The sequence below is a fragment of the Calidris pugnax genome, unplaced genomic scaffold, assembly GCF_001431845.1.
Source record: "Calidris pugnax isolate Ruff unplaced genomic scaffold, ASM143184v1 scaffold44, whole genome shotgun sequence".
Taxonomy (NCBI): domain Eukaryota; kingdom Metazoa; phylum Chordata; class Aves; order Charadriiformes; family Scolopacidae; genus Calidris; species Calidris pugnax.
In genome coordinates, this window is record NW_015094506.1 from 43,762,522 (window position 1) to 43,776,999 (window position 14,478).

The 14,478-nt window shown below is 39.8% G+C and overlaps 2 protein-coding genes across 3 annotated transcripts in view; one reads left to right on the plus strand and one right to left on the minus strand.

Moving 5' to 3' along the window:
• Nucleotides 1-3,706: 3,706 nt before the first annotated feature.
• Nucleotides 3,707-14,476, minus strand: DUS4L (dihydrouridine synthase 4-like). Of its 2 annotated transcripts, none has more exons than XM_014963552.1 (7): nt 14,419-14,476; nt 13,518-13,652; nt 13,146-13,267; nt 9,196-9,313; nt 7,576-7,698; nt 6,638-6,864; nt 3,707-5,090 (listed from the first exon to the last, which is right to left on the minus strand). In XM_014963552.1, the coding sequence occupies exons 2-7, from the start codon at nt 13,625-13,627 to the stop codon at nt 4,843-4,845; spliced, it is 948 nt and encodes a 315-aa protein (XP_014819038.1). In that variant the 5' UTR covers nt 13,628-13,652; nt 14,419-14,476; the 3' UTR covers nt 3,707-4,842. The 2 variants fall into 2 exon arrangements, with proteins under 2 accessions (XP_014819038.1, XP_014819037.1); XM_014963551.1 differs by lacking the exon at nt 14,419-14,476 and adding an exon at nt 13,739-14,289.
• COG5 (component of oligomeric golgi complex 5) overlaps nt 14,282-14,478 on the plus strand; it is a 188,214-nt gene continuing 188,017 nt past the window's right edge. The window contains exon 1 of the mRNA XM_014963365.1: nt 14,282-14,425. Within this exon, the coding sequence (XP_014818851.1) occupies nt 14,282-14,425 (144 nt within the window). The remainder of the gene's footprint in view (nt 14,426-14,478) is intronic.

Here is a 14,478-nt window from a genome sequence, read left to right on the forward strand (position 1 = left end):
CTGCCCTGTAGAGTGCTTTTTATCAGCATAGTGAGGCTCTCAGCACATTATTTCCATACCTTGGTACCCATTTTCTTATTTCTTGGCCATCTGTTTTGCCACCCTCCTCTGGCCCTGCATAACCCTCCCTTAATCGCTTTTCCCTGTTGTTCCTCGTTTTGCTGTATCTGTACCCACATCCAGTATTTCTGATACCGTTACTTGGGCAGTCTCGGCCTCATGTGGTGTTGCTGAGGTACTGATATGGTTATCGGGCACTCTTGGCCCTGCAAGTTTCTACTTCCAAAAGGACCTTCAAAACTACTCTCCCATTACTTGTGTAGTGCAGGTTTTTTTTCACACAACCCCTGGTTAATGGCTGGTGAAATCCAGCCAATTTAACGGTTTTAAATGGGAAGAAAAAAGATTCAGATTAGGTATCAGGAAGAAATTTTTTACTATGAGGGTGGTGAGACACTGGAACAGGTTGCCCAGGGAAGCTGTGGATGCCCCATCCCTGGAAGTGTTCAAGGCCAGGCTGGATGGGGCTTTGAGCAACCTGCTCTAGTGGGAGGTGTCCCTGCCCAGGGCAGGGGGGTTGGAACTCGATGATCTTTGAGGTCCCTTCCAACCCAAACCATTCTATGATCTCTCTCAGCGCTACCTGCAGCTTTTGCCAGCTTCTCACACTGTTGCATGTCACATCCAGCCATTTCACAGGTGGTATCCGGGTAATTTCCACACCCTGTGGATCAGATGGCTCAGGCCAGGGTCCCCTCGCCTGCACCCCTAATAGACCCTGAGGTGCTGCTGGTGGAAGAGGTTACCTTGTCTAGCTGGGCAGCACCAGCCCTCTTGACACAGCTACCTGCTTTTAGGAATTCTGTCCCAATTAATTTCCATCAAAATGAGTCAGATTAAATGCTGTGAATAGTAGTTCTTTGTTGCTCTAATCCATTGAAACTGAAATGGGGTAGGAAAATCTTGCATAAGGGGTTTTGAGCAGAGTTGTTTGCAGCTGCTCACAGTCTGAAATTGTTTACCCTTAACATTTCCCAGGTCTGTGGCCCGGGGATGGAGCCAGGGTGTCAACATTTTCCCAGCTGCTGCCAAGCCATGTCTGGATGAAAGGTTACATCCCAAATAATTGTTTATGCATAACAAATACTGCAGAGTGATACAACCAGCCGCTTCAATCCAATCCACACAGTGGGAACAGCCTGGGTTTCAAGAATTATTTCTAACATGTTTTCACCAACATACTTAATCAGAAGCATAAACAAAACATAACCCCTTAGTATGTCCTGGTTATTACATTTTAGCTATTGGCCTACAGCCATTATACTTTATTGAAACTGATGAAATGTTATTAAAGACTTTGTCTCCTTTAATTCCAGGGCATTTTCCATTTCTGAGCTGCTCACTCATCTCTTACTCGCACTGCAGGCTGCCCTCCCAGTAGCCTCATACTGATGGGACTGTATTTGCACATCCCTGCTGCCAGAGACTCCAAGTCTGCTATTTCACTTCAAGGGCTTCGTAAGATCTCAGCCAGACTCACTCTGCAGCAACTGCTGTGCACTTCCACTGCAGCTGCTGCATGTTCCCCACCAACCTGGAACACGATCCCAGGGACAGAGAGAAGCCCCCTGGAAACATCTGCCAGACCTCCCTTCTGCTGCTGGCTGCACTCTGCCTCTCCTGGAAGGTATTCTAGCTGAAGTGGTAGAAGTCTGGCTTGTTGATCAAAGGCTGCTTTTCTAGAAGTGAACCACAGCATGATAAATATGATGCCATACAATAACTATAAATAAATGGCTGCCTGCTTCAGGAAAAAAAATTTACAAAGCTTAAAACATTACAGCTAAAAGAAATACCTTCCTCTCCCACCAGTAAGGTGACAAAGCATTCAGAAGAAGAACTGTGAAATTCCTCTGTATTAGAAGCTGGATAGAAGACAGAAGTCCGACTAATTCTCTGCTGAAAGAAAGGCAAAGAGAAAAGTTCAAACCTGTTCCATTCTTATGTGGCTTGTATGACAGCTATCTCATCATCACACACTGCACTTGCCCAACCATCAACCCAAGACAAAGAAAAGACCTAAGGAACAACTTAGTTGTAGGGAACCGAGACAATGGGAGTGTGTGTGAGGGAGCTGGGGTTACTGCAGCAGGGTGAAAGATGCAAAAAGGTACAGGTATTACGAGAATATGTCATTGTTTTGTGGGCTGGCCCAACATAAAGAGCTGGGTCGGTTACAGAAGGCAAAGAACCTAAAAGAGGAAACGGAGCTTTGTGTCTTACCTTACTTGCAGAATAACTTTTAAAAATTTGAAAATTACAAAGACTGAGTACTCTGGGATGTTACAAGTAACACATACAGGGAAGGAACCTATGTGGTGGCTTTAAACTGGAGATGAGGATTTTCCCATATTCAAATGGCTTATAATGAAAAACACAACCATATTCTAAAACACTGGAAGTTAAATAACTAACTCCAACTTTAGTAATTTATGTATATTTGAACAGTAAGTATGGCTGTTCAGCATTTATGTCAACACAGTGAAGTTTGTTCAGATGCATACAGAATTCACAAGGGGAAAAGGTGTACAATTCATTTCACCCTCAAAAAAGGATGATAAACTTTCATTGACTTTTATGACGCATAATTGGCCACATCAAGCACTCCTTAATTACTCCCGATATTAACAGCAGCCTAGCAACCTAGGTCTTCTACTTCAGGCAGAAATCTCTATGATTAATCTCACACAGGCACAACAACTGCTGCCTTCAAAATCTAAATAGGTCAAGGAATTTCAAGTCCTCTAAAATTCAATTTCCCCACTATTACAAAAAAAAAAAAGCCTTGCATTTGTTTTACTTGATTATAATAAATTCCTTTTTCTTTGCTCCTTGTGGTTAATGGGACAGTTCACAGCAAATAGTAGTTGCTTGTCAAATCATAAAAATCTTAAGAAAATGCTAACACATGGCTTGGTTAATACTTTCAAGAATCCTTTTCTTCTACAATGCAGTTGTATAGTTTTACTTTTCAATTTTGATGCAGAAGGCTGGAGGTGTTTTCAGAACTGAGGAGAATTGAGTATTGCACTGTAGCTGGATGAACTTAAGACTGGAAATTCAGCTGTACAAAATAACAACGTGATGCAGTTGGGAAATAAGAACTTTTCCTGTAAAACTGGGAGGTCACAAATTACACGATGAATATTAGTTCAGGAAAAGTAAAATATTGGAAAGAGGAGTATTAACTGCAGAAGATATTCCTAGGGTTTTACCTGGAATGCTATACACACTTGTGCTCATCCAATGTCAAGAAAAAATTACAATCCAGAAGAGTGAAAAAAACCCAGTTGTCTGAAGGAGCAGAGAACCTATTGCACCAAAAAAGGTTGTAGAGATGGTCTCAATTAGCCTAGGATAGCAAAGCACGTCTGTCGTTTTCCATTTAACACATCAGGTAGGTGACCATATCAGAAGAGTTATGTAGACTTGCTTTCTTAAATAATGAACTAGACTTGGTGGTCATGTCTTTTGAACTTTGGTTCATATGCCTAAATTGGAACACATTCACTATGAAAAATTATCAAGTCTTTTATGCTATTGCATTAAAATAACTGTGAGCATTTAGATATCTAAATGATTGAAAGCAACCTCCCCTCCTCCAAGTTGTCATAGTCTGTAGTCTAATAAAAAAATTACAATTGTATACAAAACCAAGTAATTTATTTAGAAAATGTAGAACTATTCACTTGTATATTTACAGAAGTATCAGAGTCAGAAAACTAAACAATTTCTGGTAAGAATTTCTGTGTAAACATCTAAAGAAAACAAATTATTTGATTACAATTAATTGTACTGCACAGATTTGTGAAATTTCCCTTGCAGAACAAATGCAGCTGGTGAGTAACGTTATTATGTTATTCTAATTTTCACTATTTCCCTCCTATACAAAGATTCAAAGCCAAGTGGCTGTCATGCTTTGATAAGCAACATGCCAGCAGGCAGAAAGGATTGCAAGAGCCCCACTGAGAGAATCTGTCAGCTTTTCTTTGACCTATAAAGTTCTGTTTTGGTAGATGACAGGGATTTAATCTTTTATATAATTATTATACAGTAGATAAATTAAACTGAATTCAGTTAGATTGAACTTTCAAGTCTTGCATTTTAGATTCAGCTCTTTGTACTTAGTTTAAATTATTTCTTCGTTTTACTCTTTTCCTCCTTTCTGTTGTTTGACTACTCCAGGTTTCTTTTACTATATAAAGCATGGAATTTTTCTGAGTTATAAGTAAGCTTAGAAAGTTTTAGTCTGCAAAAGGAGCATCTAATTTAAAAGAGAATACTATGCTGGGTTTCAAGGCCTCACAGTCTTTAAGCTTGAAAAATCTACTAAAATTTAAAAGTACAGCTTATGTCAGTTAAAGCAAAAGCTTCTATAATTGTTCCCTATATATTATTTTGGTCTGAAATTCTTGGTATATTTATGAGTAGTCTTTCTGATTTTAGGAGGTTTCACATAAGGCCTTAGTTTTGCAATCATATTGCTGTAAGCAACTGTCTGGTGACAAAATAAATTACTGGAGTCTTACAATAATCAATCCTCTCTGTAGTAGTGCATTGTAAATAGAATTCCATATTTGTGGAATCTGGAATATTTTCTGGAATGAAAAATGCTGACATAAAAATACTAAAAATATAAAATATCACCATGATCATAATGTTATGCTGTGTTGAAAATACCTGTGCAATATGTGAATGCAACTAATAGATAGGAACTCAATTAAAACTTGTATTGGCAATTGCAAAACAGAAGTTTACATAGGAATAAAATACTTTCAGTTATCACACACCATAATAATTATTCAGATAATCTAGTACTGCTGAGGTACTTGATAAAACATTAAAAACTTTTTTTTCTTGTTTTGAAGTTATGCGTTCCATCATGTACATTAAGTGATGGTGAAAACACGTAAAAGGAGTTCCATGCTCAAGAGCAATCTCAACCCAGTCCTGGATGCACTTCAAAGGCGTCTCTTCGTATCCTGCAAACATAGCTGGATTTGCTAAGAGTCCTCTAGCCACCATTACACCTTCAAATTGGAAATGAAAGCAGTAAGTTACATTATAATTTAAATTTTACATTAAATCTTCCCATAGATTTTGTATAGTGCCTCTTAGGACAACCACCCAAAGCTAACAGACAAGTAATGGGAGAACAACAGGGACAAGTGTTATAGCTATACCAGAGAACTCCATTTAACAATCCAAACCTCAGAGTACCTACACCACCTGTCCACACATTCCACTTGATGACACATCCTTTCAGAAATTTTGAAACCAAACACAGGACACAGAAGCCTCTCTTCCCTACTTATATAACTGCAATTCAATAGCATTTTATTTGCTACACACACACAAGCCTGCCTTTTTAATGCAAAATTACAATTGAAAGATACAAGGGTACTAATATGATAAATTTAGTTATTTTTAGTGCAACTCAGCTGATTCACTGACCTAGAATCCTTCTTCCAGTAAGAGCTCAATGTCTCAATCATATAAATCTCAGGGCTCTTGGTCTGCAGTGCATTTGCAACTCTACCCTCAAATTGTCAGATAAACCCATACGAGTTCTATTGTAATTTTTCTGCAAGTAAGGGATTCTGTTTTCCTGCACTGTCAACATATAATTTATCATTGAGTCTCTTCTTAAAAAACAGGACGATCAAAAATGAAAAATTTCTTTTGCTACTGTGCATGACAGAAAAAGATGCTTTATATTTTTGTACTTTTGGTCATATTTTTGTACATAGGTGGTCAGCTGGGCTGTGAGAACATTCTTATCTGTTATATATTTCCTTCCTGCTTTGTATGTGTGGGGAAGGCACGATAGCAGCATGGCAGTTTGGTTCAACTAGTTTTTGTTGTTGCTATTAAATACCAATACTGTCAAAAGAAACCTCCCACATGAACTTCTCCTTGTGACTCCAACTACTGTTCTCTGTCCTGTTAGTCTCTAGCTGTAAGATCCAAAGTGTCTAGGTACAGATCACTCTTCAAACCATATTCTGAATTTCCATACTGTCTTGAAACCAGACAGCTGCAGGAATCTGTTGTGACTAAATAACTGCAGGGCAATCCTTTACCTCAAAATTTTACCACTGAAGCATAAGACAAGGTAAATACAGATCTGAGAGTGCCTCACTGTGTCCTTGAAGCTAATCATCGTAATGGTTAAGTATCTGCCTTAACAATATTTCCTTTTTCTGCCATATTCTTACTGTAAGAAATCTGCTCCTGTGTGCAGGAAGCAGAGATTTCCAAGTGGCAGGTTATAGTTCTTTAAAAGAAGATCAGCATCACAAAAACTGAACACTGCTGAGTGAATAGATAGCATAATTAAGCAAAGAGCTTTTGTAGTTTGCCTTGGAAATCATTATTTGTGGCTTTGAGTAACAGTGCTCTGGTGCTCTGATTATTACAAATGATTCTGTTTATGAGTTTATAAGGCATCTAAAAATCCTCTTTGTCTCCTCAAAGAGTAAAAGGCACTCAAATCATGTCCTACTTACAGCCAAAATAAATACTTTGAAATCTGATTTGTACGTTTACTTAGAAAATAGAGTATGTTTAATCTTACCATCTGCTCCTGTCCAATGATGAACATTTTCAGCATCTTTTAAAGTTTTAATGTCTCCATTAGCCACAATAGGTATAGACATGCTTTGTTTAATTATTTTAATTGCATCATAATGTACAGGTTGATGTCTTTCTTCTACACTTCTCCCATGTACTGTAATCCATGAAACTCCAGTTGCTTCAGCTTTTTGGCACAGGTCAACTGTTCTTTTTAAGTCCTCATGGATCCTAAAATTCCAAGGAATGAAAACCTTAGAAAGTAAGTTACCTGAACTGTATAAAAAGCCCACCTCCCTAAGGAGGAGTTACCACAGATTTGTCTAACAATATAAATAAAGAAAATATTAGTTTCCATTTCCTGAAGGATCACAAACTGAGTTGAAACTTAACTGAAAAATATGTGGATGAAGTGGTACAGAGCAATGCAAAACAAGAGTTTACAGAAGTTTAGAAAGCGATGAAGGGAAGCAGGATGTGTTCTTTAGAGCAGTTGTGGGGGCCAGTTCCCAGCTTTACCACCCTTCCCCCAATAGCAAATATGGCTCTGGCCTCCAACAGCTCACAAAGAAAACCTGGTGATGATACAGACTACGCATTGCTTTTCTTTTATGGAACCCTGGACCTTTTAACTTGTACTTTCATGTTGTTTGTATTGGAAGAGAACTCCAGCATCCAGCATGTTATCCGGGTAAGTAGTCAAAGGCTGTGCTGGTTCTACTATCTAAGTTTGGGATTACTTGCCCCAGATAGTCTTTCACCATCTGAGGTCAAAAAATCTCAGCAGTCTTCACATGTAGGGAAATTAATAAAATGTGTAATATTACATAAACAGAATTACTTATATTAAAAGTATAGTGTAACTATTGCACTAACATGTTTTTCTTTAAAAATTAAAACGATTCTTCCAAGTACCACAAACAGAATTTAAGTTAGGCCTACCTTATTTTAATAGATACTGAAAATCTAGGGTTGTCAATCTGATTCCGTACATGTCTCACCATATCTCGAACGAGTTCTGGTTTATTTATTAAGCAAGCACCATAACCTTCTGCCATCGCCCATCTTTAAAAGAAAAAGAAAGTTTGTATTCTACATGTGAAAAAATGCAGATCAATTTCAATCAAATACATCAGTTTCTTTCCTTATGACCTTCAGAATGTGTGGTTGAGTAAACAGAGAGTATTGGCTGTAGATCAATGACTCATTTGCAGTTTGACACAAGCTTTAGATCCTGGTTTAGTCTCCATTGTGCTGTGAGAACTTTGGACAAGTCACTAATCTCTTCAGTTTTCTGTCCACAAAATGGACTCACAAGGAGGATAAATTAAGACTTAATCAATGATGGTTTTGATCATACATGAAATAAGGAGTTTGATGTTTTCCCTTCTATTGGATCATGGGTTTCTTCAAAACAGAAAATGACTTTGGATTGAAAAGGAAGAGGTGCAAGTGAGGATAGGATTTCAGTAACATTGTCTTCCCTCAGCTGCAAAACACTTCATTTTTATTGGCAGGAAATAACCTTTGCTTCCACTTAGCAGCAGCGGTTTGTTTCTTGAACAATTTTTCTTATAAAGGCAGATTAAATGCACAAAGTTTGGTTATTTTGAAACCAGTCTGCACGAGTATCAAAGGTTTCAAACGAAGCATTTATTTTTGGCCTAAAAGGAACTTACAGTTTGGCATACCTAACTGTAGTTAGCTTAGAAAAAAAATACACATCAATTCTGAAGTCTCAGGTCTCTCCAGAAAAGTTTTCTCAAATACTATAATTTTAAGTGAAGACAACCTAATTAGAATAGACAAATTAAGTATTTGCACTGTAGTATTATATTTTGCTTTCCTACATTTATTTTGAGATCTTCACTTAGAAAAAGACTGTCTGACAAGCATGTAATAAATGGTTCTCAAATGAACCAGTTAGCAAGAATCTTCATTTGGCATTACACTGTCAAGACAAAATCTTCATCAATTTAAGTGAGAAGTAGATCACTAATTCACTGTACTTATAAACCTAATAAAAGATGGAATAATTCTTTTCAGCACTTCCTGAATAATATGATCTGTATAATTATATTTTAGAGACTATCCTTCACTTGCATAAGTCTGAGACATGAGGGACTTGCCTCATTATTTTGGGAATTGCCACATCATTTCTCATAGCACTCTCCAAATTATTCGCAGCAAGCTCTTTTTGGTAATGCATATTTAACAGCTGTTGATAAGGGATGGACACTTCACTTGTGAGCCAGCACTCAATATCTCAGAAATGAAAAAAGGCAAGTTGGCAAATACACCTAGTTTTCCCTATTTCACCATTGTGATGGGCATCTCAGAACATTCAGAACAGAGTCTTGCCACACAGACATTTCTGACAGGGTAAAAAGTTATTTCTCTCTTGAAGTCTATTTTTAAACTAAGAAATTACTTAGTAATTAAGACATTAATTAAGAATTACTGCCTAAGTAATTACTGTCTTAGTAAAAACGAAAACGAAGACCAGCATTCTTTACTCTCAAATTATTTCATCATATTAACCCAGCTTTTTCAAAACTTTACCTTTGAGGACAGCCACAGTTTAGGTCTATTCCATCTGCAAAAGGACAGACGATATGGGCAGCATCACACAAAATCTGTGCTTCTTTAGCAGCAAACTGAACAATCAATGGACGATCACCTACTCAATTAAAAGATATTTAGTGATTAAAAAAACAAACAAACAAACAAAAAAAGAAATTCTAAATTTTGAATGTTTTTCATATATTGAAAAGCTGTCTGGCCATGGTTCTGGGCAACTGGCTCTAAGTGACCCCGCTTGAGCAGGGGGGCTTGATAACATGACCTACTGAGGTCCTTCCAAACTCAACTGTTTTGTGATTCTGCAAGCCCTAGATCACAAGTAAAGGTAGCTGACCAGTGGTTACTAAATGAGTATGTCTATCAAGAGAGGTAGGAATTAGACAAACATATGTGTCCTAGATGGTTGCTGGTTCAACATGTATTTTTGCTGACTGAAATTGGTCAGATGCTTATCTTTCACAAAGATGATACATGAAACTAAGTATTATCTATTTTTCAGCAGCCTTCATGCTTCCCCTCCTAGCCTGCCCCTTCTTGCCTGCATGCTGCCCCTTTGCTGTACTGACATGGCCGTCTGTCTTGCCAGAGGGGAAACTTGCTTACAGAACCAACCCTTCAGAAAGCCTTGTCCTTCCTTATCCCAGCCCATCTTTTTCCTCTTCTGTGCCAACATGGCTGGTTTTTATCCACAGTGCAATATGCAGAGTTGGAATGAGAACACACGGACAGAAGCAGCTTTAGCAGCTTTGCTTCAAGTGGGAAACCAAAGTGTCAGTGCTCCTCAACTTGGGTCTGCTGAACTTCTTGTGATTTACTAAGCCCCTGCAGAGAGCCAGATGGTCATTTGGAACACGCTCTCCCCTTTTACAGTTACTGCATTACATTCAAGATCTCTAAAAATAACTCAAACAGTCTTAGCACTCACTTATCATATAAACAATCACCGTGGTTAAGAGGAAAGGGGATATCTGACTGCTGATAGAAAGAGAAGATCCAATAAATGCACAAAGCAAGTGCACTTATGGTACTGAAAAGACCACAAGTGCTTCTGAAGACTTTTCTATTTTAGCGGAAAATAAGTAGCTCTTGAAGTAGCGGAGCTTAAGTCAGAAAGGGCAGCAGTACCCTCTCAATCAAGCTGAGACACTGCTAGAAGGTACCTAAAAATCTAGCAAACAAAAAAAAATCCTTTGCATATTTTCCAAACAATGTCCATTTAAGACAGTGCTCTAGCTGAAAAGATTTACATTGTTACAGCTAATATTTTGGAATAATTCCCCACTCCTAGTTTTTTTGTTGGGCATTAATAAAAATACTGTCTAGACATATTAAATTTTCCAGCAGCCACAAAGAACATCTACCTCTATTTGAGAAATACACAACAAAGAAATATCAATGCTGAAGAAAACGGAAAACAGAAATTGCAACTGTAGGCTCCAAACCTACTCTGCTAATTGGAAGATAAAATCTCCAAACAGCCAGGAAGTTAAACATAAAACCACAGTAAAATTTCACAACCTGTTGTGGAGTTACTTGTTAAAAGCATAAATGCTAATAATGTAAATACTATAATCTTGGAAAAGCTGCCTGAGGCAGAATGTTTTAGAGGCCTATCAAATTAAGGCCAGGAAGAAAAAGGTGAATAGGGAAAATATATTGTTTACAACACTACAGCATTTCATTTTGTATCCCTTGTTATCAGGCAGCAAAGTTACAGCATAAAGGAGAAGTTCCTCTTTCCCTGTCCCTGCACCCCTGAGCGTACGTATATCTGACCTGTGGAACTTCAATGCTGAAGAGGTTGTGTAGATCAGAACTCTAAGTAAATTCAAAGGGGGCAAACTAATGGTGGAGCAAAGAATTGTTCATGCTTTTTTAAAATTCAACTCCAGTAGTAAGAGAGTCTATCTGTACATGGGAAACTAACGGAAGATTGGCGAGGAGGATTGTAAACTCGCTCCAGTGACTTGCACACAGGGTGCTGGAAAACAGTTCTATCACACTAATTATTGTTTAGTCTTATGTGCTCAACAAGTAGAACATCCACACTTAGATAACGTAGGCCTGTGATGGACTCAGGGCCACCTTATCAAACATGCTGGAGATTCCTGCCCTGCTGTTCAATATCAAAGCACAGTGAAAAACTATGCCTGCCTCAACCCCTGAAATACAGGCAGAACAGCAAGTCTGAGCTCTCACTTTCTCACTAATAAGGACTCTCTCACTCCGCAGTGCCTGTGTCCCCTGCTCACGTGCCTCTGCTCATGTGCTGCTTCAGAGGTATCAATATTAAATTTGTTCTTTTCCTATCATCTGTGGTTTTGTGGTTGTTCCTGTGTCCTGCCTGTGTCGGCTCACACAGTTGACTTTTCTTTGCAACTGCTCTATTTGAAAAATGCACCATAGTAAACAGCCAGTGCTAAAATAACGAAAATACTTCCCCTGTTATCACATATACATTAATGAAACCACCAGTTCACTGATCTGAATAGATTAAAACATCACACTTCATAGATCCCACATGCCAATCTTACTGGCACATTAGCAGCATTTTCATTCCTCCAGTTGCAGCCTATGCTTGTACGTTCCTTGTCACACTCACTTCATGCCAGCAGATCTGTATCATCGTCACCTCTTCCCACATATTTTGTACTGCTTTTCTCCTTTGCTTTACAGTCAGGACTCTGTACAACTCCTTGTATTCCTCCTTTTTGTATGTGTTCTGGGTAAGCTTCTATACCATGCCTGAAGCCTTGCTTCTCCTTATCAGCCCCAGCCATGGTTCAACTTCCTGCTCTCTTCTCGCTCCTTTTTATCACCCTTTCAATGTCTCACAGAGTCCACCAACAGTCCCTTCCACTTTCCACTCCAGCTAATTTGAAACCCTGCTTCTATCATAAGTCCTTGATTCCACTATATCAATGTTTGGTCTATTAAATTCTTCGCCTTTAGCAACTCTTTATTTTTGCTAGAGACCAGAAAACTTTTCCCAGCAAGGAGTTAAGTGTTCATTTCTGAAACACACAAGAAACAGCAATTCCTGGGAAAAGAATCTTGCTACCATCTTGTACTAGGTCTAGCTAAGATGAATTTAATTTAAAAATTTATTTTAAGTTCATTTATAGCAGCCTGAATGGTGCTGTTTTGGATTTTGTGACAAAAACACTGTTGATAATGCACCAGTGTTTTGGCTATTGCAGCCCATACTCGCACAGTGTCAAAACATCCCGTTTTTCTCACTCTGCCTCCTCTTGCCCCCAAAATAGATTGGGGTGAGGCAAGAAATTAGGAGTGGACACAGCTGGGACAGCTGACCCAAACTAGCCCAAGGAATGTTCCACACTGTGTAAGGTCAAGCTCAGGAATAAAACTGGAGCGGTAGGGGAAGAAGAAAGTGTGTTGGGACATGGAAATTGTGTTCCATGGTGGCCATTGCTCGGAGACTGGCTGAGCATTGGTCTGTTGGTGTGAGAAGGGAAGTGACTGCCTTTGCATCACTTGTTTTTTTCTCCTTTTTTCCTTCACTTATTATGCTGTCATCTTGACTCACGAGTTTTTATTGCTTTTGATCTTCCCGTTCTCTCCCTGTGCAGCTGTGGGGATGGAGGAGGATTGAGTGAGCAGCTGTGTCGGCACGTAGCCACTGGCCAGCTATGTGTAGTCAACCCACCACATATTTAATCAGCCTGGAGGCCCTGATTTCTGGTAGGGACAAGGTTTTCCACTATTTCATTTGACACACTATCACTGGAATGTGCTTACTCTCACCTAGATTACTATGGTTCATCAATCAATCAATCAATCAGATATGGTATACCAAAATTACTAATGGATGTCAAGTTGTGTGACAGACTTCATTTACTTGGCCAGTTTGGTTTATCACCACATAAAACATTCCAACAAGGTAATGGTTTCTTGAAAAAAAATACCTTTGTTTGTTGTGAATTCGCTGTCTCTAGCTTTTGCAGATCTCACAAAATCAGCTGCCACTATCATTGGTGTGTAACACAAATCGCAACCGTATTTCCTAACCAAGGTTCTGAAAGCCAACCTGCAGACACATGAAAATTAAGAGATAAGTAGTAAAGACATTTTTCTGATTAGCTATTCTAAAATGCTGTTCTGACATACAGTACTGTGAGGATGTACAAGTTTAATCATAAGATAAAACATGTCCCACGTCTATCGCCATCTTAAATAGTTACAGGAGCAAAAAAAAAAATCACCCCTATTCTTACAGTCAGGATAAACGTCCTCAGAAAAAATACACTGAAAAAATAGTTGAGATGACAGTTACTTACTTTGAATAGCGGACCATAGGGGCACATATTTTTACAACTTGCCCAGAATGGAACAAATCCATGGGATCTTTTAGCTGGCATTGTTTAGTTTCTATGATGTCACCAATCATGTATAATTAACAATCCTTTCAGCATCTGGAAAAAACAAGTAGTGTTTAGAAGTCATTCAGCTATGTCTTATAAGCTATGCATCAATGAGTTAGAGCTTAAACTGGACTTGCCTTTTGGTAAAGCATCCTGCTAGAAGTCATAGACTCATGGAATGGTCTAAGTTGGAAGGGACCTTTCAGATCATCAAGTCCAACCATTCATCTAACCATCACTAAACTGTGTCCCTAAGTGTCATGTCTATCCATCTTATAAGTAACTCCAGGGATGGTGATTCCAGCACTCCCTGGGCTGCCTCTTCCAGCGTTTGATAACCCTTTCGACGAAGAAGTTTTTCCTAATATCCCACCCAAACCTCCCCGGCGTGACTCAAGGCCATTTCCTCTTGTCCTGTGGCCTGTCACTCGGGAGAAGAGACCTGCCCCCGCCTCTCCACAACCACCCCGCACTCGCACAGTGTCAGGAACAAGCCTTTTGCCACCACCAGCTGCGAGCGCCCGTCGCCTCGGTGCAATGCGGAACACCGCCGTTGTGTTTCCACTCCTCAGGGCGCAGATGGCTCGGGCTGGAAGGCAGGCAGCCCTCGGCGCCGAGGCCGGACCCGGGGCTGAGGGCCCTGCCCCGCCCCGCAGGCCTCACGGAGGACGGATTTCCTCATGACCGCCGAGAGCCGCCCCTGCCCCAGCCTCGGCCCCGCCGTCCCTCGTCCCGCCGCCACAAGCCCACCTCCCTCCGCCTCACCGCGCCCCGACCGCCCTGCCCGGAGCCGCTTCCCGCCCGGCCCCGCGCTCACCACGTGCGCGAGCGCCCCGCCGCCGCCGCCGTTGCCGTTCCGTCGCGCGCCTTCGCCATC

Coding starts and splice junctions, on each gene's coding strand:
- DUS4L (XM_014963552.1), bottom strand. CDS start 13,627: ATGATTGGTGACATCATAGAAACTAAACAATGCCAGCTAAAAGATCCC. Junction 7,699..9,195: donor AACTGTGGCTGTCCTCAAAG/GTAAAGTTTTGA, acceptor TTTCTTTTAAAG/ATGGGCGATGGCAGAAGGTT. Junction 5,091..6,637: donor TCATTGGACAGGAGCAGATG/GTAAGATTAAAC, acceptor TCCAATTTGAAG/GTGTAATGGTGGCTAGAGGA.